Below are 24012 nucleotides of genomic sequence, written 5' to 3'. Positions count from 1 at the left end.
ATGTAAGAAGAAAATACCCACGCATTAAGAGCCTCTCAGAAGTAGAATATGCTTCCTCAAAAGTAGCATCAATACTTATACCAATATTATTCCAATACTCAAACCAATTACTCATTTTTGATTTTTCAATATACTTTAATTTTAATGAATATATTCAGAATGTTTGTCTATTTCCTTCCAAGACCACTAATGGGAGGAGGGGTTATACATGGAAGGTGAGGAGCACTCCCATTATCCTATTAATTTCTCCCTTCTTCAAGTTCTTTAAGGAAATGACAGATGACCACTGGTTGGTTATGCTGTAGCTGACATTCCTGTTCGTGCATGCATTAGAGTTGGTGGCTTCTATGATTCTGTCCAACTTTGGGATTCTATGCTTCTGTTATTCATTTTATTTTGCTTTTGCAGGCATTTAGGAAAATTGATGAGCTTTCTCCACAGCTTTGAAAGCATTTAGTTTAATGGTGACTATAAAGCAACTTCAGAACATCAAATTTGTCATTGTAATTGAACAATCTTTCTGCACATTTATTTCCACATTTAGGGTGATACTCCTCAGAATGTAGTAGAACTATACTACAGTTATAAGCTATCCTGCATTTAAAATGTCAAGGAACTGTAATTAAATTTAATAGAAGCCCTGATTCTAATGAAATTAGATTTTTTAATACTCAAATTCTGGTTTAGTCAGTCAAAAGTAAAATATAGTTAGCTCATTACTCAAGTAATTGCCATCGTGGAAGCCCAGTTTCTTCTCCATTACTGCCACCTGAAGAGCTGGGTTCTAATGTGACAGAATCATAATCAAAAATAAGTATTTGGGTTGTTCATTCCACTCCTGATTTCATTCCAGTTACAATGAAGATAGATACAGCCATTTTTCTTAAATAATTAGAATTCCAATATCCCCAAAAGCCACATGGAGGGGGGTGATATAATAAAACAAATCAAGTAGATATATTCAGTACTTTTGATATAATATATTTACATTACCCTTTATAATCATAGAATTTTAGATTTGGAAGTGACCTCACATGTTATCTGGCCCAATGCATATGTCTGAAGCAGGAAGCCCCTAATTAACATACCCAGGAACTGATCATTTAGCTTGTTCCCCAAAGACTTCCAGAGATAAAATACTAATTTTCTCCCATGACTGTCCATTCTATTTGTAAATAATGCCAACTATTAAGTATTTTTCTTTTCTCTATTTAAGTCCAAATTATCTCTTTGACTTTCATCAATTCTTCTTCCTTCTAAACTTTGGGTCCAACCAAAGCAAATGTAATCCTTCTACATGTTAACTCTTCCAATACTTTAAGATGGCTATTATGCCCTACTCTTTGCATTTTAACAGAGTTACACTGTTAAAATAAAACTGCAAAGGACCCATGAGACCATCTAGCCAAACTTTCTCATTTTTCTCTTTTCCTGCTTGAGCATCATTACTTCCTTAAATAATAGTAATATGCTCCATCAACATCTTGTTTACTTCCCTCTTCATATTGTCAGTCTTTGCTAAAATGTGATGCCCTAAAGTTAAGCACACTTCTTCATATGTGTTCTAATGTCTTTGCCTCCCTTATCTCGTGTGCCATCTGTTGATGCTACTTAAGTCATCCTAGTTTTTAGGAAGACTGTGTCACATTGTTCACTCCTCTCAAACTTACATTCCTTTGGTTGCCACATCTCCTTCAGTGTTTTAGCACTTGATTTTTAAAACCTAAATAAAATATTTTGCATTTATTCCTAATTAAATTTCATTTTGAGCTGTGGGCAGCCAATCTAGCCTATCACTGAATATATTAAACCAGTCTTCCAAATTTCATATTATCTTTAACTTTTTTTTTGTTTATTATTTCATCCAAAACATTGATAACTATATAGAATAGAAGTCATCCAAGGACAGGGTTTTGCTCACTCCAATAAAGTTCCTTTAAAGGGATATACTACAATGATAATAAGGATTAGTACTTATATGTTGCTGAAAGATTTTCAAAGTACTTTACAAATATTAATCTTATTTTATCCTTAAAATGACTCTGAGACATGGATGCTATTATTATCCTCATTTTACAGATGAGGAAACTGAGATAGATGGAGATTAAAATGATATTTCTAGTGTCACAGAGCTAGTAAGTTTCTGAGGTTGCTTTTGGTCTGAACTTTTCCTGACCTCAAACTCGGTGCTCTATCCAATAGCACATTGGGTACTAACTCTACTAATCGCCTTGCTTTGTAATTCTTCCTCTTTTGCCATAGGACATTTAACACATCTGAGACACAATATTATATACAAGACTTTAAAATATACATGGGTTTCATAGATTCCTAGATTTTCATAAGCTTCTAGATCAGTCCCTTCCTTTTAGAGATGGCTTGCCCAAAGCCACACAGATAATTTGTGGCAAAGATTAGGGTAATTCTTTGTTTTTTAGGTGCGTTTGCATTTTTCCCATTTCCTTTATTTTTTTAGTACCCTACCACTATATTAGAGTTCCAAGATTAGAATAAGAACTATATCCCATGATAATTATTAGTATAATTGTGCTTCCAGATGTGTAAAGTAATCATAAATATAAATATGTATATATATATATATTTATCTCTATATAAATATATTTGTGTGTGAGAGAGGAAAAAAGAAAAGAAATCAGGAAAATGGTATCTATATTTTAAAAAAGAATCAATATTCAGTGTTCCATCATTTGAACCCCTTAACTCTACAAAGGAGTACAAGTGAGGTGTCTACTCATATTTCATGATTAAAAGATAAGCTTCATCTTCATCTTCATTCATCTGCAGATGTTCTATAGTCATTATATACATTGCTTCCTTGACTCTGCTTATATAATTTTGCATTAGTTCATGTAAATCTATGTTTTCTTTGTATTTATCATGTTTATTGCTTCTTGCAGCACAAAATAGATTCCATTTCATTAATATACAACAATTTATTAACCCTTTGCTGTATTCATAGACTTCTACTTTTTTCCAATTCTTTGACAGTTCACAAAAGTGTTAATGTAGTTTTGTGGTGCTGTTTTACAAAGAAAAAAGTAGAAAAACCATTTGTACCATCTTCTTTGGGGTGCAACCTATCTAATTATTTGTTGCTGAGGTGTTAAGTGACTTGCCCAGAGTCACTCAGCTATGAAGTGTTCAATGTCTTTGAGACCAAATTTGAACTCAGATCCTCCCCTCTATCCACTGCACTACCACTGCATTACCTAATTAGACCAGGTAGGTAATGTGTGATATATCTTTTACTATTCAGTCATACTGAGGCAGTCAAGTTGATTTTTTTGATATGTAGTGTGTATTCCAAAGACAATATTAAAAACTATTCCTAATGGTCAGAAGGACCGTTTTTAGTTGACTTGACTAGACTTTTTGGCCAGTTTATCTTAAATATAGAGCATAACTTAGAGGGCAACTTTTGAAAAGCCTCCCAGCATAGTAACCTTTATGCTGAAAGAGTGAATAGGAATGAATTTTCATTTTTCCTGGAGCCAATTTTTTTTGGTCTTCTAATTGAGGATGCTATCCTGATGATCATCTGACAAATCTTTTCAATTCTTTCTGATCTCTTCCTGAAACTTGCTTATAGCTTCCTAGTCTTTCAGATTATGGCAGGGCTAACTTTACCCCTCAAGGAAGAAAATAATTGATTGCAGGCTCAAAAACTGGAAGAATTTTTAGGACAGCTTACTAGAATTTTGCTGTGGTCAATGCATGAGGAAACTGAAAGCTTCTCTGACTAAAGGGCCAGGGAATTTAATTAAAAATGTTCAGTTTTCACAGCTTTTTTGTCAGCCTGCATTTAACCTGCTTAGATCCCTCAAGTAGCAAGTTTGAGACATTCACTAAAGTGAAGGTACACATGAACTCTTGGGATTCAAGGGCGCATTCAACTGTGTGACCTCTTCAATTCTTTCCAGTGCCTCTGGGTCTTGTTAGTGTGAGGAATGCTTCCTAGCGACTATATAAGCTATGAGAACAAGCACATTTTAAAATAATCCAATAAAAGCACACATCTTATGAAAGAGACAATTATATGAATGCATTCTCTGTAACAAGAATTGGGTAAGCATTCAGGATCCGAGGAGTGTTCTTTGATATTACAGAGATGTTTTAGAAATTGTACCATGTGATTCTTCCTGTCAGTTATTCCACAATATACAATGGGGACTCATTGTTTTTTGTGTTGATTAATAGAATGGATATAACTTGATTTACAGAGTAAAACATTCTGATTTTAGAAAGAATCCATATGGCTGATTGTGTTGATGAACATTCATTGGGAACCAGTGTAGCCTATTTAGTCCACTCTATTTCCAACATTAGATCATATTTCTGTTTGGTCCATCCATCCCCACCATGTCACCATCTTACACCCTCAGCTACCTCATATGTTTTCCATTTTCTTCATTCCTGTATGTGTTGTCTTTTCTCATTAGACTCTAAGTTTCATTATCATTTTAATATAACTTTGAGCCTACTCACCCTGAGGACCTTATGTATGGAAAGGGAGAAAACCCCTGTGATTTAGGGAGACTATTTGTATCAACAATTCTTATTGCTGTGCCCACTTAGTAGATGTCCTTTTGTCAAAATCTGAGGCTACAGGCTTCTAGTCATTGAGAAGCATACTCAGATCTTCAAGACTATGCTATAGAATCCAAGGGAGAGTAAGGAACAGCCCCAACTTGAGTGTGGAAGTTCCCTATTGGAACATGGATACAAAGGAGATTCATTATTGAAAATGTTTTGTTTTTTTAAATGGAGTTAAATGGAATAGATTTTTTTCTTCTTCTTTTTTTCTGTGTCTACATTGTTTTCTAGTTACAGAATGTAAAAAAAAAAGAAAAGGTCAGAATGATGGTTATTATTTATTTGGTTTTGAAGATACTTAACATACAACTAAATGGATAAAGTGCCAGGCCTACAATCCTGAGTTCAAATCTGGCCTCAGCACCAGCTATATATCCATGGGGCACGTCATTTTATCCTGTTTGCCTCAGTTTCCTCATCTCTAAAATGAGCTGGAGAAGGAAAGAGTAAAAGCTTCAGTATCTTTGACAAAATAACTCCAAATGGGGTTACTAAGAGACAGATAAGATTGAAATGACTAAACCACAATAAACATGGGAATAAAACGCCAAGCCCCAAAAAATCACAACTCTTAAGTTCCGTAAAATTTCTCTTTAGCATCAGTCTTTTACAAAGCTAGCTTCTGCCTTTAGTTTCAGGCACAAAAGAAGTAAGAAAGAGCTTTTTGTAGCTAAGAATGAAAGAGGGTTTTCAGTCCATATTTTTTTTTGTATTAGATTATTGAAAGCCATATACCACCCCTGATGTATGATCATGTAAACTGTTTTATCCATGTAAACTGAGTTTGTTCTGAATCCTTTTGTACCTCAGAATGCAGGCTGCAGTGTCTACTTTTCTCCTGATATGGTTAGGAATTAGGTTCCAAAGGATATAGTATTTTCCTTGAACTGATTCTTTCTATTCTTGTGTAAGATATGTGAAGATATCCAACAAGTTTATTTACATGGCAGCTTTGAAGGTTTTTAAATACAGGAGTCATGATTAAATTGAAGGGTTTGTATGTATTTAAAATTCTTAATAAGAATGTTAGTTTTTAAAAGAAAGGGTATGTGAAACCCGTTACATGACACTATTTGCCAGCTGTTTTCATTATGTCTAAAAGTACCTTCTCTGATTTGGTCGGCTGTCTCTACCCAAACAAACTAAAGTTGAAACTTAAGGCATTTTCCAGAGAGATTATTCAGATACACATGGAAAAAATATTCAGATTATTGAGGCAAAATAGGGACTAAAAATAGCTGACTCCAGGACAAGTGTGATTCATCTCGGTTATATTTTGAGGATGCTGTCAGGCCAAACATGGGCAAATGTTGTATAGGGCAGGTTGAAAGGGGCCCAGGATTGGAAACTGGGGAAAAGGGAATATGTCAGAGTTAGTACAATATACAGACTTAGAGATCACTTATTGGGGATAATTTATATAGAAAGAGGATATATGATTATTTTAAGTCTCTAGTGTGAGGCTGAGGTTAAAGATCAGAATGGCAGGTGAAACTGGAACATGTGAGTAAGTTTAGAACAGGTCATTGACCTTTTATGTGTCTTACATGTCTTAGATAAAGACTTGGTAGTCTGGGAAAACCTATGGACCACTTCTCAGAATAATGCTCTTAAATACAGAGTAAGATGCAGATGATTACAAGTGAAAACAATTATATTAACATAGTTAATTTAAAAAAAAAACTTTAAAAAATAGTTCATAAGAACTTAGGTTAGTAACTTCTCATTTATTTGTTATTAAAGTTTTTTTTTATTTTCAAAAGATATGCATTGATAATTTTTCAACATTTAATTTTGCAAATCCTTATATTCCAATTCCCTCCTTCCTTTATTAATTTATTTATTCATTTGTTAGTCTCCCCTTTTATTTTCAGAATTTCAAATTTGATATTTAATTGGGGTTTTTAAATTTGTTCTTTTTCTAGCTTTTTTAATTACAAGCCCAATTCATTGATCTTCTCTTTCTCTATTTTATGCAAGTAAGCATCTAGAGATATAAAATTTCCTCTAATTCATAAAAAGGAAGTGGATAGCAGACTTTGGCTGCATCCCACACATTTTGGTATGTTGTTTCATTGTTGTCATTCTCTTGGATCAAATAATTATTGTGTCTACGATTTCTTGTTTCATCCACTCATTCTTTAGGATTTAATTATTTAGATCCAATTAATTTTTTGTCTATTTTCCCCTGGCCTTTTATTGCATCATGATCTGAGAAAAATGTATTTACTATTTCTGCCTTTCTGCTTTTGATTTTGAGGTTTTTATACTCTAATACATGGTCAATTTTTGTATAGGTTTCATATATATAGGTGACAAGAAAAAAGCTATATTCCTTTCTATCTCCATTCAATTTCTCCAAAGGTCTATCATCCGTAACTTTTCTAGGATTACATTTACCTCCTTAACTCCTTTATTATTTATTTTGTGGTTTGATTTATCTAGTTCTCAGAGAGCAAGGTTGACATTCCCCACTACTACAGTTTTGCTGTCTAATTCTTCTTGCAGCTCTTTTAACTTCTCCTCTAAGAACTTGGATACTATACTACTTGGTGCATATATGTTTAACATTGATATTACTTTATCTATTGTACTTTTAAGTAGGATATAGTTTCCTTCCTAATATCTTTTAATTAGATCTATTTCTGCTTTTGTTTTATCTGAGATCAGGATTGCTACCCCTGGCTTTTTTACTTCAGCTGAAGCAAAATAGATTCTGCTCCAGCCTTTTATCTTTACTCTAAATGTAGCACTCTGCTTTAAATAGGTTTCTTGTAAATAACAAATTGTAGTATTCTGGCTTTTAATTGAGTCTGCTATCCACTTCCTTTTTATGAGAGAGTTCATCCCATTCACATTCACAGGTAAAATTATTATCTCTGAATTTCTGCCATTTTGTTTAACCCCACTTATATTTTTATCTTTCCTTTCCGCCTTTCCCTCCTTCCTTGTATTTTATCACTGATCACCCCATCAAACCGCCCTCCCTTTTTGCAACCCCCTCCTTTTTATACTTTTCCCCTTCTACTTTTGTTCTCCCTTGTATTATCCTTCCTCCTTCCTTTCCCCCTTTCCCTCTTACTTCCCTATAGGGTGAAACAAGCTTCTCTGTGAAGCTAAATATGTTTAATATTTTCTATTTGAGCCAAATCTGATGAGAATAAGACTCACACAATGCTCATTCCCCCTCTTCTCAATTGCAGTAGGTCATATTTGCCTCCTTGTGAGATGTAATTCACCTCATTTTAACTCTATTTTCCTTTTCTTCCAGTTGAATCACCATTCCTTCTCTAATTTCTTTTTTAATTATCACAATAGAATCAAATTATACCTGCACCCTCTAATTATATCCATAACAGTGATATAGATCTCAAGAGTTAAAAATATCATCTTCTCATATAGGGATATAAGCTTTTTAACTTTTAAACGAAAGTTATTTTTTCCTTCCTTTTTACCTTTTTATGCTTCTCTTGAGCTCTGTATTTGAATGTCAAATTTTCTATTCAGCTCTGTTCTTTTTATCAGTAAAGTCATTAAATGCCCATCTTTTTCCCTAAAAGATGATGTTCAATTTTGTTGAACTTCTTGACTTCAATCCTAGTTCTTTTGCTTTTCAGAATGTAAGATTCTATTACCCTTCGATCTTTTAAAATGGAAGCGTCCTGATTATAGCTCCCTGATATTTGAATTGTTTCTTTTGGCTGTTTGCAACATTTTCTTCTTGATTTGATAATTCTGAAATTTAGCTAAGATGTTCCTTGGATTTTTCATGTTGGTATCTCTTTCAGGAGGTGATTGATGAATTCTTTCAATGGCTATTTTACCCTCTGGTTCTAGGATATTGGGCAGTTTTCCTTGATTTCCTGAAAGATGATGTCTAGACACTTTTTTTTTTCATTTTGGTCTTCAGGAAGTCCAATAATTATTAGATTGTCTCTCTTTTCCAGATCAGTTGTTTTTCCAATGAGATATTTTACATTTTCTTTTCTTTTTTTTCTTCATTTTTTTTTTTTTTTGGTTTTGTTTGACTGATTCTTGAAGTCTTATTGATTCACTTCCATTTGTTCAATTCTAATTCTTAGTGAATTATTTTCTTCAGTTAGCTTTTTTATCTCCTTTTGCATTTGGTCAATTGAATTTTTATATGAAGTATTTTGTTCACTGCATTTTTTCTATTTCACAGATTTTGTTTTTCAATGAACTGGTTTCTTTTTCATATCTATTTTGTAAGGAGTTGTTTGCTTTTTCCATTTCATCAAGTCTGTTTTTTAGGGAATTTTCTTCAGGTAATTTCTGATGTTCCTTTTCTATATTCTCTTTCAGATATCTCATTTCCTTTCCTCATTTTTCTTCTAACTTTCTTTTAAGATCCTTTTTGAATTCTTCCAAGAGATCTTTATGGAAGAGGACCAACTCATATCAGTCTTTGGGGCTTCATCTGTAGCTGATTTGTCAATGGATTTGAGAGCTGTTCTTGTCTTTCTCCATAAAAGCTGTCTATGGGCAAAGTTGTTTTTGCTTTTTTGCTCATTTTTAAAGGTTGAGGTCTACTCTTAGGGCAAAGGGAAGATTGTCACTTTAATTTGCTCTGGAGCAGTTCTGCTCACTGACTTGCAGGATTGGGTAGATAAGGGGCTCAGTGGCTCACAACAAAGCCCTCTCCTTATAATATAGTAATAATATATATAGTATAATAATAATAATTCTGATACTACTGAATCTGTTTTCTTTACATCCATTTCCTCTTGGTTTGTTTGAAGTTCCTTTTGTGCTTCTAAATGAACTTTGTTATTATTTTTCTTAACTCAGATAATTTTTAGTAATTTAATTGGAATGGAATTACATAGATAGGTAAGATGGTCCTTTTTTATTATATTGACTTTACTCATGAACAGTGAATATTACTTCAGTTATTTAGATCTAACTTTATTTGTATAAAAAGTGTTTTATGTTTTTATTCATATAGTTCCTGTGTCTCTTTGGCATGTATGTTCTCATATATTTTATACTGCCTGGCTACTTTAAATGGCCTAAAAAAAATAAATAAATGACTGACATATAGTGTAGTTTCCCTGCTTTACTTTTTTGATTAAATCTATTTTAGCTTTAACTTTGTGTGAAATAGTGATTACTACAGTATTATATTACTTTATGTTATTATATAAATTATATTACTAGCCTATTTTATATTTGTAAGTACATCTCATTTTTATGAGCATTTTCAGAAAGAAACATTTTGTTGAATTCAAAATTTTAAACTGCTATCAGTTTTCATTTTATAGGTAAATTCATCCCATTTTCATTCTAAACTATAATTTACTTATTGTATTTTTCTTCTTCCTATTTCTCCTCTTTACTCCATCCTACTCCTTTCCCTCCTTACTCCCCACTTTCTTCCTATTCTTTAACCCATCCACCCTGCTAAGAATTCCTCCTTTATCCTTTCTCCCCACCCTATCCCCTTGCTCTCTTGCTTCTTTTTTAAATTTGGGAGACTTTTATACCCTTCTAGATTTATATGTAGTTCCCTCCTTAATCCATTCCCATGAAAGTTTTTCCACTATTCTCTCCACTGACTTTTTTTACATCTATTTTTCTTTTTTTGCTCCATTTGTATGAGATAATTGCTCCTTTTATCTCTCCCTACATAGTTATATATACATGCCATCATACTCCACTCAAACTTTTCTTTCAAACTACCCAAGTAAAAATAATGGTCATAAAATCACTAATAATATTTTCATTTAGAAGAAATAAACATGTTGATCTTATTGAATCCCTTATAATTGTTTCTTAATATTTATATTTCTCATAGATATCAAAAGTCACATTTTCCCTTAAGTTCTGCTCCTTTGTCACAAATATTTGAAAGTCTTTAAATTCAGGATTATACTTGACTTTGCTGAATAAGTTGTCCTTGGTGGTAAGCACAGCTCTTTTGCTCTACAAAATACAGTATTCTAAGACCTGCAGTTCTTCAATATAGTAGTTACTAGATTTTGTGTAATGTACTTTCATGATATTAATTTTTTTCTTCTTATTGCTTCCAATATTTTCTTCTTACCTTGGGTTTGAAATCTGGATATGATATTCCTGTTTATTTTCCTCCTGAGATCTTTTTCTGACAGTGATCAGTAGATTTTTTTTTCTATTTCTGCTTTGTCTTCTTATTTCAGAACTTCTGGACAAATTTCTCTGATAATTTCTTGTAATATCTCAAAATTATTTTTAAATTGTGATTTTTAGATAGTCCAACTATTCTTATATTGTTTATCATCAATATATTCTACATATTTGTTATTTTTCTGATGAGATATTGCACATTCTATCCTTTTTTAATCTTTTGATTTTTAAAATTATTTCTTTTTGTCTTAGAACTTAATTAGCTTCCCTTCATCTAATTTAAGTTTTCAAGGAATTATTTTCTTCCTTTACTTTTTGGTTTTCTATTTCACATTAGGTGTCTTTCTTTTTATAATTTTATTGATTTTCTTGATTTTTTTCTACTTTTTCCTTAATCTCTCTTATTTGATTTTTAAATTCTATTTTTTTTCTTTCTGTGCTTTGAACCATTTGATGTTTCTCATAGAATAAGGAGTGGGTTTTTTTTCTTTCTGTGCTTTGAACCATTTGATGTTTCTCATACAATAAGGAGTGGGTTGGTTTTTAACTCTATTATTTTTCTCTAAATGTGAACCCAGATTTTCTCTATCCCCACAGAAGCTATCTATGGTTAGATTCTTTTTCCTTTGCTTGCTCCTATTTATTTATTTGTTGTTTTGTTGTTTGTTTGTTTGTTTGTTTGTTTTTAGCATCTATTAGTGAGATCAGATTCTAGTCTTGAGCTATGAGTAAGTATGTCCTAAGTCTCAGTTCCTTCTTTTATTTTCTGAGATCTGTCCCTGAGGCTCAACCATTGCTTCTCTATTGCTAGAGCTCCTGGTCATGCTGTGACGCATATTATTCCCTTCTGTCTTCCAGTCACTGCAAACTAGAGTTGTCCTCTCTTCCCTGGAACTGAAATTAGGACTCTGATCCTCCACTATTGCATTGGCCCACTCTGTGCCAGCTCCTCCTCCATGCTGCAGCACAGCATGGAATGCATCTGGTCAGCACATCTGTGCTTGGCAATTCTGCATGGTGGAAAGTCCTCCAATCTTCTCCATTTCCCAACTGGGAGTTTAAAAGGACCTTCAGGGTCATCTATCCTCACACCCTAATTTAATGAACAAAGAAAGTGAAGTTAATTGACTTAACCAAAATTATGTGGATCATAATGGCAGAGGTAAAATTTAAACTCAAATCCCATGACTTGCATTCCTCACATTTAACAATGTCTTGTTTTTCTATTCATCCTTTTCTCTCTTTTGATCTTTAGATTTAATCCCTTGATTGAATCCTTGTTGTTTTCTGATCCTTTCTGTTTTTTCTTATTCTTGTCAAAGATCCAAAACTGAAACTAACAACCAGAGTGTAATTACTACTGTAATAATTCAGTAGTAATAGAGGGGTTGGTTCTAAGAAGAAAAAAAACCTCAAGTAAATAATGTCAGTGATGGCAGTGTGCTTACATTTGACAAGATACAATATAAGAATGAGCAGCGCCAATTTAGCTGGAGTAGGAAATGATCTCATGAGATCCACAAAGCAGCTCAAATAGAGCACTTTAAAATTTACAGAGAGCTCCATGCAAGCATTATTTCATTCAAGACCCACAGCAATATTGTGAGGTAGGTCCTAAAAGCATATTATTTCCACCTTAAAGCTGAAAAAACTCAAAGTCAGAGTGACCAGAAGTCCTAGGTTCCATACCATACCTAGGAAATATTTAAGACAGGATTTGAACTTAAGAGAGTTTCATTTTGCCAAGTTAAGCAATCTAGCCACAAGACCTTGATAGTATTATATCTACTTTGTAGATGAAGAAACTGAGATTTCAAGGTTAAGTGACTTGCCCAATGTACATAACAACTTAAAGATGAAAATACTATTTTAATCTAGCTCCTAAATCTCCTAAAAGCATTCATTGCTGTCTTTGCACTATACCATGCTGTCTACTATATATTTCTTTTACTTCTTTGCTCTTCTAAATTGTTTACATCAAAGTTAACTTCATAATATGCTCCTTTAAAGGCAGGAATGAAGAAACTAACAATATAATTAAGTCATCAGATTCCTTCTTTATAAAAACAATTTTACTATAACTTTTAGGTTCAATAAAATTTCCATGGAAATTGGGGGTTTTTCATGTAAAGTTTGCTTTGGAAGTTAGCTTCAAAGTACGTTGCAAATAAGTATATTGTGTTTTTATTTTATTCTCATTAATTTTCAAAAATAGAGTACACAGGCAGTTTCTGGATTAACATTTTAATTAAAATAAATTGTTCACTTGCTATAATAAATAAGTTCTATGTACTTTCAAGTGAGTATGAGATTTCTCAAAATACTATATATCCTTCTCCCTCATGAAAAGAAAGATCTCATACCCTTAATCTATAGTCTTCATCTTTCATAACCTAGAGTGAAAAAAAGCTGGGTTCAAATCATTCCTCCTCCTCTTCCAACTTTTTTCAACAGTAGAATCTGTATGAATCACTTAATGATTCTGAGGGTCTGTTTCCTCATTGGTCAAAAGAGGTATGAAAATTATAACAGATTTCCCAGAGTATTGTTGAAAATTTTAAATGAGATAATTTATGTAAGCTACTTCATGAGCATTAAAGTGCTTTATAAATCTCAGTTGTTGTAAGAATTAACACAGATATTAATTTTTGAAGAGTTTTTTATGCACATTATCTTGCATACTTTCCTTTTTATATACTTTAAAAGAGGTTATTTAATGAATTAATGAAATTGAATCTATTTTAGAAGTTAGATAGATTTACCATTAATTGCATTATGTATTAGTGTCAAATTAGCTTTACACTTCAACTAAATTTACTCCAAAGGTCTAGGTGACCTTGTGAGGGCAGTTAATCTTAGAGATCTCTTAGGGATGTAAAAAGGGCTTATTTAAAGTCAAGAGATGAAGGGAATAAAATGTTATTGTAAGTTGATTATAGTACACCATCACAATCATATACCACAACCTGGACAATTGTTCTCCAATTGATGGACATTCTCTCATTTTTTAATTCTTTGGCACCTTAAAAGAGCTGCTATAAACATTTTTGTACATGTAAATATTTTCCCCTTTTTTGACCTCTTTGAGATTAAAGATCTAGTCACTAAAAATAAAGTCTATAGTCTTTTGGGCACAGTTCCAAATGGTTTGGCCAGTTTACAATTCCACAAACAATGTATTAATGTACTTATTTTCCTGTATCCTCACCAGCATTTGTCATTTGTTCTAAGTATGAGGTAGTACCTCAGAGCTAATTTAATTTGCATTTCTCCAATTGATAGTAATTTAGATTTTTTTCATAAAATTAGAAATGGCTATGATTTCTTTTTCTGAAAACTGCTTATTTCCTTGTTGTTGTTGCTGCTGATCAGTTGTTTCAGCTATATCCCACTCTTTGTGGCTCTATTTTGGGATTTTTTGTCAAAGATATTTGGAATAGCATCATTTAATTCTCCAGCTAGTTTTACAGATGAGAAAACTGAAACAAACAGGGTTAAATGACTTGGCAGGGTCACTCAGTTAGTAATTGTCTGAGGCCAGATTTGAACACAGGAAAATGAGAATTTTTTCTACCATACATTTTACTGTCCCTCAGAGTCTTTCACCATTTATCAAGATGGAAATGACCCTTTTTTGTATAAATTTGTCTCATTAGTTATTTATGAGAACTATGAATTAGTTATTTATGAGAACTATAAATTTTTCTCAATGTATTTAAGAAATGAGACCATTATCAGAGAAACTTGTGGTAAACATTTTGATGTAACTTCATTGATTGTGATATCTTTTACCAAATTGTAGTTTTCCTGACTATCTCTTGTAATGAGAGATATTTTTTGCTTTGAGGGCAGCTGGGTAGAATGGTCGCTAGAGTTTGGGCTGAAGTCAGGAAGACTTCTCTTTCTGAGTTGAAACCTAGCCTCAGACATTTTTTATCTGTGACCCAAAGTAAGTTACTTGTCTCTGTTTGCCTCAGTTTCTTGTCTTTAAAATTAGCTAGAGAAACAAATAGCAAGCCACATCAGTATCTTTACCAAGAAAACTTCAATTGTGATCACAAAGAATGTGCAATCTGAAAACAACTGAAAAACAAAACAAAACAAAAAATTCTGTTGCTTTGTCTGAGTTCATGATTTCTATCCTTGCCTGTTTTGATTTGGCTGAAACATAATAGATTCTATTCTAGTCGTTTATTTTAATTCTCTCTGTGTGTGTCTTTCTATTTCAAGTGTATTCCTTATAAAAAAACATATTGTTAGATTTTGGTTTTTAATCTGTTTTGCTCTCTACTTCTGTTTTGTGGATGAGGTTATCTCATTCACATTCACTAACTATTTATCCCCATCATGTTTTCTTTCAATTTTTTTCTCTTTCTCTTCTGTGGAAAAGTCTATTTTGCTTTTGTTCATACCCTCTTTGATCTACCTTCCCTTCATCACATAACCCCCCTTGAATATTCTCTTATTTACTTCCCCTTCTATTTCCCTGTTGGATAAGAGATTTTTTTGCTCAACTGCGTATGTATATTTGTGGGTATGTATATTTTTTTCTTTGAACTAATTCTGATGAGAGTAAATTTAAGGGTTACTTGCCTCCTCCCAACCCCATTTTACACACACACACACACACACACACACACACATACACACACACAGTAAAAGATCTTCCTTACATGCCTTCGTTATGTGAGAAAATTTTCCCTATTCTTCTCCCTTCTCCCTGTGCATCCCTCTTTCTTATCCCTTTATTTTTAATATTACCCCAATATAATATGGCTTCTGTTCATGTGGAATCTTAATTGTTCTAATAATGATAAAGTTCTTAGTATGTAACATATTATCTATCCATGTGGGAATATAAGCACTTTAACCTTGGGTCCTTGATTATTTATTTTCCATGTTTATTTTTTTGTTTCTCTTGAGTCTTATATTTGAATGCTAGATTTTATATTCAGTTTTGAATATAAAATATTATATAAATATAATTATAGATATAAATTATATAAATAAATTCCTTATATTCATCAGAAATGCTTGGAAATCTTATATTTCATTAAATACTCCCCCCCCAAATTGATGCTGGATAGGTTATTCTTGATTGTACTTCTATCTCCTTTGCCTTCCAGAATATTATGTTCCAAGTCCTCTTCTCTTTTAACACAGTATCTGCTAAGTCTTATGAGATATGAGATCTTCTCTGTGGCTCCATATTTGAATTTTTCATTTCTGACTGCTTGCAATATTTTCTTCTTGACCTGGGAGATTTGGAATTTGGATATAATATTCTTAAGAGTTTAATTTCCATTTTGGAATCTTTTTCAACAGATAAATCAATAGATTTTTCAATTTCTATTTTATCCTCTGGTTTTAAAAGATCAGGGCAAGTTTCTTTTGTTATTTCTTGAATTATCATGACCAGGCCCTTTTTTAATCATGCTTTTCATGTAGTCCAATAATTCTTAAATTCTCTCTGCTTGATCTCTTTTCCAGGTGTTTTTTTTTTTCAATAAAATATTTCATATTTTTTGTATTGTTTTTTGTTCCTTTGACTTCATTTTATTGTTTCTAGATGTCTCATGGAATCAATGGCTTCCACTGGGTCAATTTGATTTTTAAGGATTTGTTTTCTTCCATTAGATTTTGTAACTCTTTCTTCCAATTTGACCCATTCTGACTTTTAAGGATTTCTTTTCTTTAGTGAATTTTTGTGCCCCTTTTAAAATTTGGGTGGTTCTCTTTTTCTGTCTTAAGTTTTCTTGACTTTTAACTTTGTTACATTTGGCTCTGCTTCTCCAGGAGTAAAGCTGTCAAAGTTTCAGGCTTTTTCATGCTGCTATATTTTCAGAACTTCTAGAGATCCACAAATTGTCGGAGTTCCCAAGGTGGTGTGATTCAGAAAGAGATATATTTATTGTTTTACTGGTATAAACTCTGATCTTTACCCAGAAAGGAACCCTGCTCTGCCATAGCCACAAGTGTTAGTACTCCAATCCTACCTTAGAACTGTGACTAAGGCCCCTGTTCCTTTGTGATTGACCACAAAGTGAAATTACGACCCAGAGCTGCTTACAGACGATAGTTCCAAGGAGCACCAGGCCCTGTACCCAATGCCCTTTGTAATCTCTTTCTGACCAGTTTTCCAATGCCTTTGCTGTCTTTGGGCTGAGAGCTCTCAAACTGCTGCTGCAGGTGTTGCTGCCACCTCTGAGGTTCACAGCTGATGCTTCTGCTTCCTCAATTCCAAAGTTGGCCATGTCACTCAGGAATTTTATTTAAGATATTATTTTGAAGTTGTTTATTGAGAAAGATCAGTTGGATTGCTGTGTCTGCTCTGCCATATTGCAATAATGAAATTTGGAGGAGTGGAAGAAAAATGAAGCATCCCATCAGATGACTCCAATATGGAATAGTCTAGGAAAAGGGTTAAGAGAGTAATTTCTAAATACATTTAGAAAGTCTCTAAGAAGAGACATAATGTTCTAAGTCACTTAGATCAAACTCAACACATTCAAAAAGAAGCAAGAATTGCTAGAAGATGTTTCTATTGCAGTTGCCTTAATTTTTTACACTCTTTCCTACCTCAGCGATTCTCTAGGGTATGAAGTAGTAGTTGCTTTTGAAACTGGTTTGATGAGAGGACTTAACTCAAGAAAATCCTAATTACAGCATAATATTTTTTCCTAATACTTTCAACATTCCAATCCTTTGCCCCAGAGAATAGATATGTGTAGTCCAGAAACAAGAAATTCCTTGATTCTAAATTTCCTCTGTCCTGCCTATCTCTGCCAGATCTACAGGTGCCTTCTTTAGTAATTAATTCTGTGAACCCACCTTGGAGAGAGATATCAGGTTTGAAGAAGAATAGAAGAGGCAAATGAAAGTATTATTCATTTCTAATTTGAACAACCTTCTTTATTATCTTTCTATTCTTCCATTTCAACTTCCCTCCTACATTTGTGTTCTCTTTTACTAAACTACTAAAATACTTAGATTTTGGTTATCATTTTAGAAAGTATCTCTCTGGAGAAACCTGATATATATCATTTTGATTGTCAAAAAAAGAATTCCTGGACATATTTCATCTATGCTTTTACTCTGCCCACTGAGCTATCTTGAGTATAATAAATTTTATTCAGCAGAAAGTGAAATTTATAATCCACTTTAGTTGCATAAGACTTCAGAAACAATAAGACTATTTAAAAACTCATTGGTCTCCTTCCAAAGTAGTTAAGGTATTTACACTGGAAAAGGTGCATGGGTATATATCCATCCTTTGTCTTTATAACAATCCCTCCACTGATTGTATTAGACTGTTTTCCCCTCTAAAGTAGAGATTATTAACTATTTTTGTGCCATAAACTCCCTTAGGAGTCTGGCATAGCTGATAGATCCTGTCTGAAAAGAATATTTTAAAAATCATAATTGAAGGAAAGGCTAAATTTCAGAAGAGTTTAACGAAATGTGGAGGTGATTTTTCTCCTTTCAAGTTCATAAATCTCTCTTGAAATCTATGCACTGATCCCTTGGGGTGATCTGTGATAGTTTGAGAATTTTGTGTCCCCCTCCTATAAACCAATTTGAGTGAGTGGTACATCTCAATCAGGAAGAGAACAAAAAGCAATGGAACTTTCAGTATCTGACCTCAGACATAAGGAAATAGTACTTTGCAAACAGGTTATACTGGTGCAATACAATAATAAAAAAACTAATTGCTTGCTGTAGATAGATTTTTAAGTTATTGTTAAAAGATATTTCTTTTAAAAATAATCTTCCAGGTATTGTGGCTAGAAAACATATTTTAAAAAGAAATTTCTTTATCAAATTTATTTTATTCTCAAGTCACTCATTTGGAACATAGTATATAAATTCATCTTGGTCTAAATTTTGAAATAGTTTTTAGAGTTAGCTAGTATAAATAATTCACTGTCTGCTAATATTTTCCAGTGATAGAATCATAATTTAAAGCTAGAAGGAAAGTTGGAGGTCATCTGATCTGACTTCATTTTATAGATATAGAAACTGAAACTCAGGGAAATTAAGGGATCTGCCTAGGGTCACACTGGCAGTGATTGACAGAGCAGATATCTAAACCCACATTCTCTGACTTTAATTCCAATGTTTTTTTCCCCATGATACCACACCATTTCCAAATATGGGGTCAAATTGGCTTCTTTCTACAGAGTAGGTCATTAAACAGATTCTCCTCATGCCAATCTCCTAGCAAGTTCTCTTGACGGTAAGCAATTCTTTAGCTCAGACTCATAATTCTGAAAAATCCAAATTCTTTCCCAGTCTGCTGGGCAAGTGCTTCTGACGCAGATTTACATTTATCATAAACTCACACAATTTGTAGAGCTATATGTACATGGGTTATAATCCCCCTTACACGCCTCTGTAGGACTTACCTATTGTAGGAGGGAAAAATTATTTGGGCATGTTTAGAAGCTGGATATGAATCTCAGGTCTGCCATTAATACTTTGGGCTTATGTGTTCTTATTTATTTTAAATAGAAAAGTTGCTGGTCAATGGTGGTACATAGTAGTTTCTATTATCAGGGAAGGCTGAATAAAGTAGATCTCTTGGACTATGAGGTTTTCTGAACAATAAGGAGCTAACCCCATTTGGTGTCCTCAGTAAGTGAAATTCTAAAATTGTATGGGAGCCCCAGTCAGAAATAAAGCAATCTCCCCATCCTGCCCTGATAGATAGATAGATAGATAGATAGATAGATAGATAGATAGATAGATAGACAGATAGATAGACAAATGAAGAGGTTGGATTTTATGGTGTCTAAGCTTCCTTCTAGATCTTAACAGGAAGCTCCATTAATCTGCACTGCCCACTTTTGGTAACCTTTCCAAACTAATCGATCTCCCACAGTGCCTCGCACAAATTAAGCACTTAACAAATGTTTGTTGAATGATTCAATATTCATTTTCTTTCTCTGCATTTGGAACAAAAGCATTACAATTCTTCACATAAGCAGATCAACTTGAAAAAATTCCAAATTTGTGCTGTGAGTATATGTGAATATAATAGCTGAAAGGCTTAGGAGTGGGAGGGAAAGTAGTGAACACAGTGTGTTCTACTGTATGTCCTGTGAAATAGGTTTTGTAAGGACGCATGGAATCCAGGTAAGTACTTTACTCACCCCTAGCACTTACTCTATTCATCAATATGTTTTTTCATAAATATATATGAAATTTTGTGTCCCTCTCATGTACATATACACATACAGACAGATAGACTCTTTCTTACTGACATTCCCTCTGGAGAATATAGAATGTAAAATCCAGATGTCTGTTAACTCGAGAAGGAATTAACCAATTTTTCATTGCTCTCTGTATTCCTGGGATCTAGCATGGCTTTTGGTAAATTTCTACTCATCAATTTCTCTTTGTCACCAGCGGTCTAACGGAAATGAAAGGAACTTACTCCTTTCTCAAATTAGTATTTAATGTCAAGACTTTTATACATGTGGACAGTCATTCTGGCTGTGAATCAATCTATAACACATTTGTGTTCCAATGTGATTGTTTCGTAATCCATTTTACTCTGCAGAATACATAAATTGAATGAACCTGCAAGTAGAAATCATGTACTTTCTCAGTCTTAGGTCCAAGAATTTTTCTCTTTTTGAATTGAACTAAATAAATAAATAAACAAATAAACAAATAAATAAATAATAAAATAAAATAAAATTTAAAAAAATGAATTGAACTAGAAGAGGCAGCTACAACTGACTGCACACTGAGTTGCTCCTTGAGTCAGGAAAACCCAAGTTCAACTTGCTAGTCAGACATTATTATTGGTCTGACCTAGAGAAAGCCACTTCACTTCTGTTTACCTCAGTTTCCTCAGCTGTAAAATAAGGAAGCATTCTACTTCACAGAGTTATGAGGATCAAATAAAATAGTAATTTTCAAATGCTTAACTCACTGCCTGACACCCTAGTAGACACTACATAAATTCTTATTCCCTTCCTTCACACCCCACTCTCCATGCCCTAGAAGAAACCCTCTGTCTCTTTCCACCCTTTCTAGCACGGTGAATCATCTTTGTGCCTTTCAGTAACAAGTTTGTGTAGAATCTCAACAGTGTTAATTCATGGAGTGTTGCATTCCACTTGACATAGTGATTAATGAAAACTTCATCCATGCTTTTTTATTGTTAGATTGTTTCAGTCATGTCTGACTCTTCATGACCTCATTTTGGAGTTTTATTGGCAATCAATGGAGTGGTTTGCCATTTCCTTCTCCTAACTTTTTTTAACTGAGGTAAACATAGTTAAGTGACTTGCACAGGGTCACCCAGCTAATAAATGTCTGAGGTACTTTGATGAGTCTTCATGATGCCAAATTTAGTATTTTATCCATTGAGACACCCAGTAGGCTTTTAAAGGGATGGATCAGTAATGATATTTACATCAAGAAGTCCCTCCTTAAGAGAGTAAAAATTTTAGTATTGAAGAATATATCTTCAAAACATTTCGGTGCATTATTATTCTATTGTTTATATTACTTATAGTTTTTTTTTTAACAATATGGTTTGTCCATGGTGGGAGAATAAAAGTTCACACAAGTATAATGTTAGTAAAAGCTTACTAAAAGAAAAAAAATGTACATGAAAATAATAAATATCATTTTGACTTTAACTTCTTTTGGTTACCTTACTAATTAGCAATTCTTTCTATTTTCAGGTTTTGAAGATAATTATGGCCAAACCATATGAATTTAACTGGCAGAAGCCAGTTTCCCCATTTTTACAGGAGGGAGCCATTTTTGACAGATATGAAGAGGTAAAGAGATTTGTTGCTAATATTTTCTACTAAATGTTTTCCCCATTATATTTTTATTTAATTAAGTATTTTTCAATTACATGTAAACGTGTGTTGGTTTCTTTTTAAAATTTTGATTTTCAAAGTCTCTCCCTCCCATCCTCCTTACCCCTTACCATGAAAAGACAAGTAATTTGATATAGATTATACATGTGGAGTAGTTATGCAAAACATTCCTATATTAGCCATGCTGCAAAAGAAAACAGAGAACAAGTACAGCAAAAAGAAAGTTTAAAACTGATGCTTTGATCTGCATTCAAACTCCTTCAGGTTTTTTCTAGAAGTAGATGAAATTTTTCATCAGAAATACTTCAGAATTATCTTGGATCATTGTATTGATCAGAATAGCTAAGACATTCACAGTTGATCATTGTACAATATTTCTGTTACTATGTAGAATGCTGTTCTAGTTCTGCTCACTTATTCTCCATCATTTCATGTAAGTCTTTCAGGGTTTTTCTAAAATTAATCTGTTCATCATTTCTTTTTTATTTTTTAAAAATTTATTATGCATTTATTTTTAACACTTTTTTTTCTTTTTAAATTTTGAGTTCCAAATTCTCTGTCCTCCCAGGCCCTTCCTTATCTACCAAGAAGTCAAATAGCATGATATCAATTATACATATGAAATCATACAACACATATTTCCATATTTTTCAAAAAAATCAAAAAAATGGTGAGAAAAATTTACTTTAACTTGCACACAGAGTTTATCAGTTCTCTCTTTCTGGAAATGTTTGGCATTTTTTTTCATCACAAGGACTTTGGAATTGTCCTAGATAATTGTATTGATCAGAGTATCCAAGTCTTTCACAGTTGATCTTCACAATATAACTGTTACTGTACACAATGATCTCCTGGTACAGCTTACTTCCTTTTTCATTAAATCATATAGGTCTTACCATTTTTTTTCTGAAACCATTTTCCTCTTCATATTCCACAGCATAAGAATGTGCCAAAACTTGTTCAGCCTTTTTTCACTTGATGAGCATCTCAATTTCTAATTCTTTGTCACCATGAGAAGAGCTGTCATAAATGTTTTGGTGTATATAGGTTCTTTTAATTTTTCTTGACTTTGAACTTTATGCTAAAGTTGGGCTTTGCTCACCTTTAAGGTGGGAACATATTATCCAAACTTTCAGATTTTTTTCTGTGCAACTGTTTCTTTTTGGGGGGACTTTTTGGGAAGTCTGCAAGTTTCTGGTATTTACAAAGCAGTGTAATCCAAAAAGAGAATGGTCATGGCTCTTTTGATTTTCATTCTAGTCTTTATTCAAGAAGGGCCTCTGATTCTCTGAAACCACACACCCTAATGCTCTCTTTGTGTTAGATCTGCATCCAGGTCCACAGTTCCCCTATAACTAAAATGCAGGAGAAATATTTTTTCATCAGCCCCTGAATATTGTCTTTATCTTTCAAGGGAATATGTTAAATGTATAAGTCCTTGCTTTATGTTTTCACTATTGGCTGATGCACATTTGCAAATCTTTTTGTGTTTTAAGTATTTCTTTTTAGTAAAAGTTATAAATAGCTGTTCAATGCCTGATGGCTATTTTTTATATTGAGTACTTTTTTTCTAGGAGGACTCTATCAATTTCAGGGAATACCCTGGACATGGGCACCTAATCTATGCTGATTTTCCCTGCAGCTACATAAAACCCTGCAGCAAAATAAACCATATAGGATGAAACAAAGCTTAATTACAGTATTTGAGAGATGATAGTTCTCCGTTGTTAAAACTGGCTTGTATGAGTCTAGAGTTATACTCCCTTTTCTGTAAGAAGTGCCTGATGTATCCAGAATTACATTTTGGGAATTGGCATCACAGAAAAGCAAAAGGATTAGCCACCACTCAAAGCTCATCCCAAGACAGATTTTTTCAGGATCTGAAGCATATGTTCAAGGCATAGCAATTTGAAGGTGGCTCTGACTTCTGTTCCTATGTTGAGATAAGTACTTAATAAAGAATACTGGCTACCAAATAGACATATTAAAATTTTAAAACTTTTTAAGGATTTTTTAACCTATTTCCTGGGAAATGGTAACTTTTAAAAATTTTTATTCTAAACAGACACCAATATCCAAAAACCCCCATTCAGTTCAAAGCCCTTGAATGTTCCTCCCTGTCAAATTGTGATACCAAATTATACTTCAAACTAAAGGCGATTTAAAAGCTTAATTTAACTACAATAAATTCAGTCTGTTTGGGGAAGTGTTATGAGAATATTATGGTGTACTAACAGGTAAAAGAGGAGGAATAAAGAAAGGGTAGAAGTTGTTGTTTTCCAATTATTCAGTTCTTTATGACTTTTGTGACCCTGCTGGCCATTGCATGGCAGACCTTTCTATACTTGACTATTTCCCAAAGTCTGTCCACATTCATATTCGTTGTTTCCATGACACTACTTATCTCTCTTATCCTCTGGTTTTGCCTTCA

General features: G+C 33.1%; 1 protein-coding gene across 11 annotated transcripts in view; it reads left to right on the top strand.

Moving 5' to 3' along the window:
- The window catches only part of PLCB4 (phospholipase C beta 4), a 461856-nt gene that overhangs the window by 262385 nt on the left and 175459 nt on the right, over positions 1-24012 (top strand). For all 11 annotated transcript variants that reach the window (XM_074287886.1, XM_074287884.1, XM_074287887.1 and 8 more), the window contains one exon: positions 21438-21536. In XM_074287886.1, coding sequence (XP_074143987.1) covers positions 21453-21536 — 84 coding nt within the window. In that variant the 5' untranslated portion in view covers positions 21438-21452. The remainder of the gene's footprint in view (positions 1-21437; positions 21537-24012) is intronic.

The sequence above is a fragment of the Sminthopsis crassicaudata genome, chromosome 2, assembly GCF_048593235.1.
Source record: "Sminthopsis crassicaudata isolate SCR6 chromosome 2, ASM4859323v1, whole genome shotgun sequence".
NCBI lineage: Eukaryota > Metazoa > Chordata > Mammalia > Dasyuromorphia > Dasyuridae > Sminthopsis > Sminthopsis crassicaudata.
The sequence above is the reverse complement of the archived record's forward strand: the minus strand, read 5'-3'. Positions and strand labels throughout refer to the sequence as shown.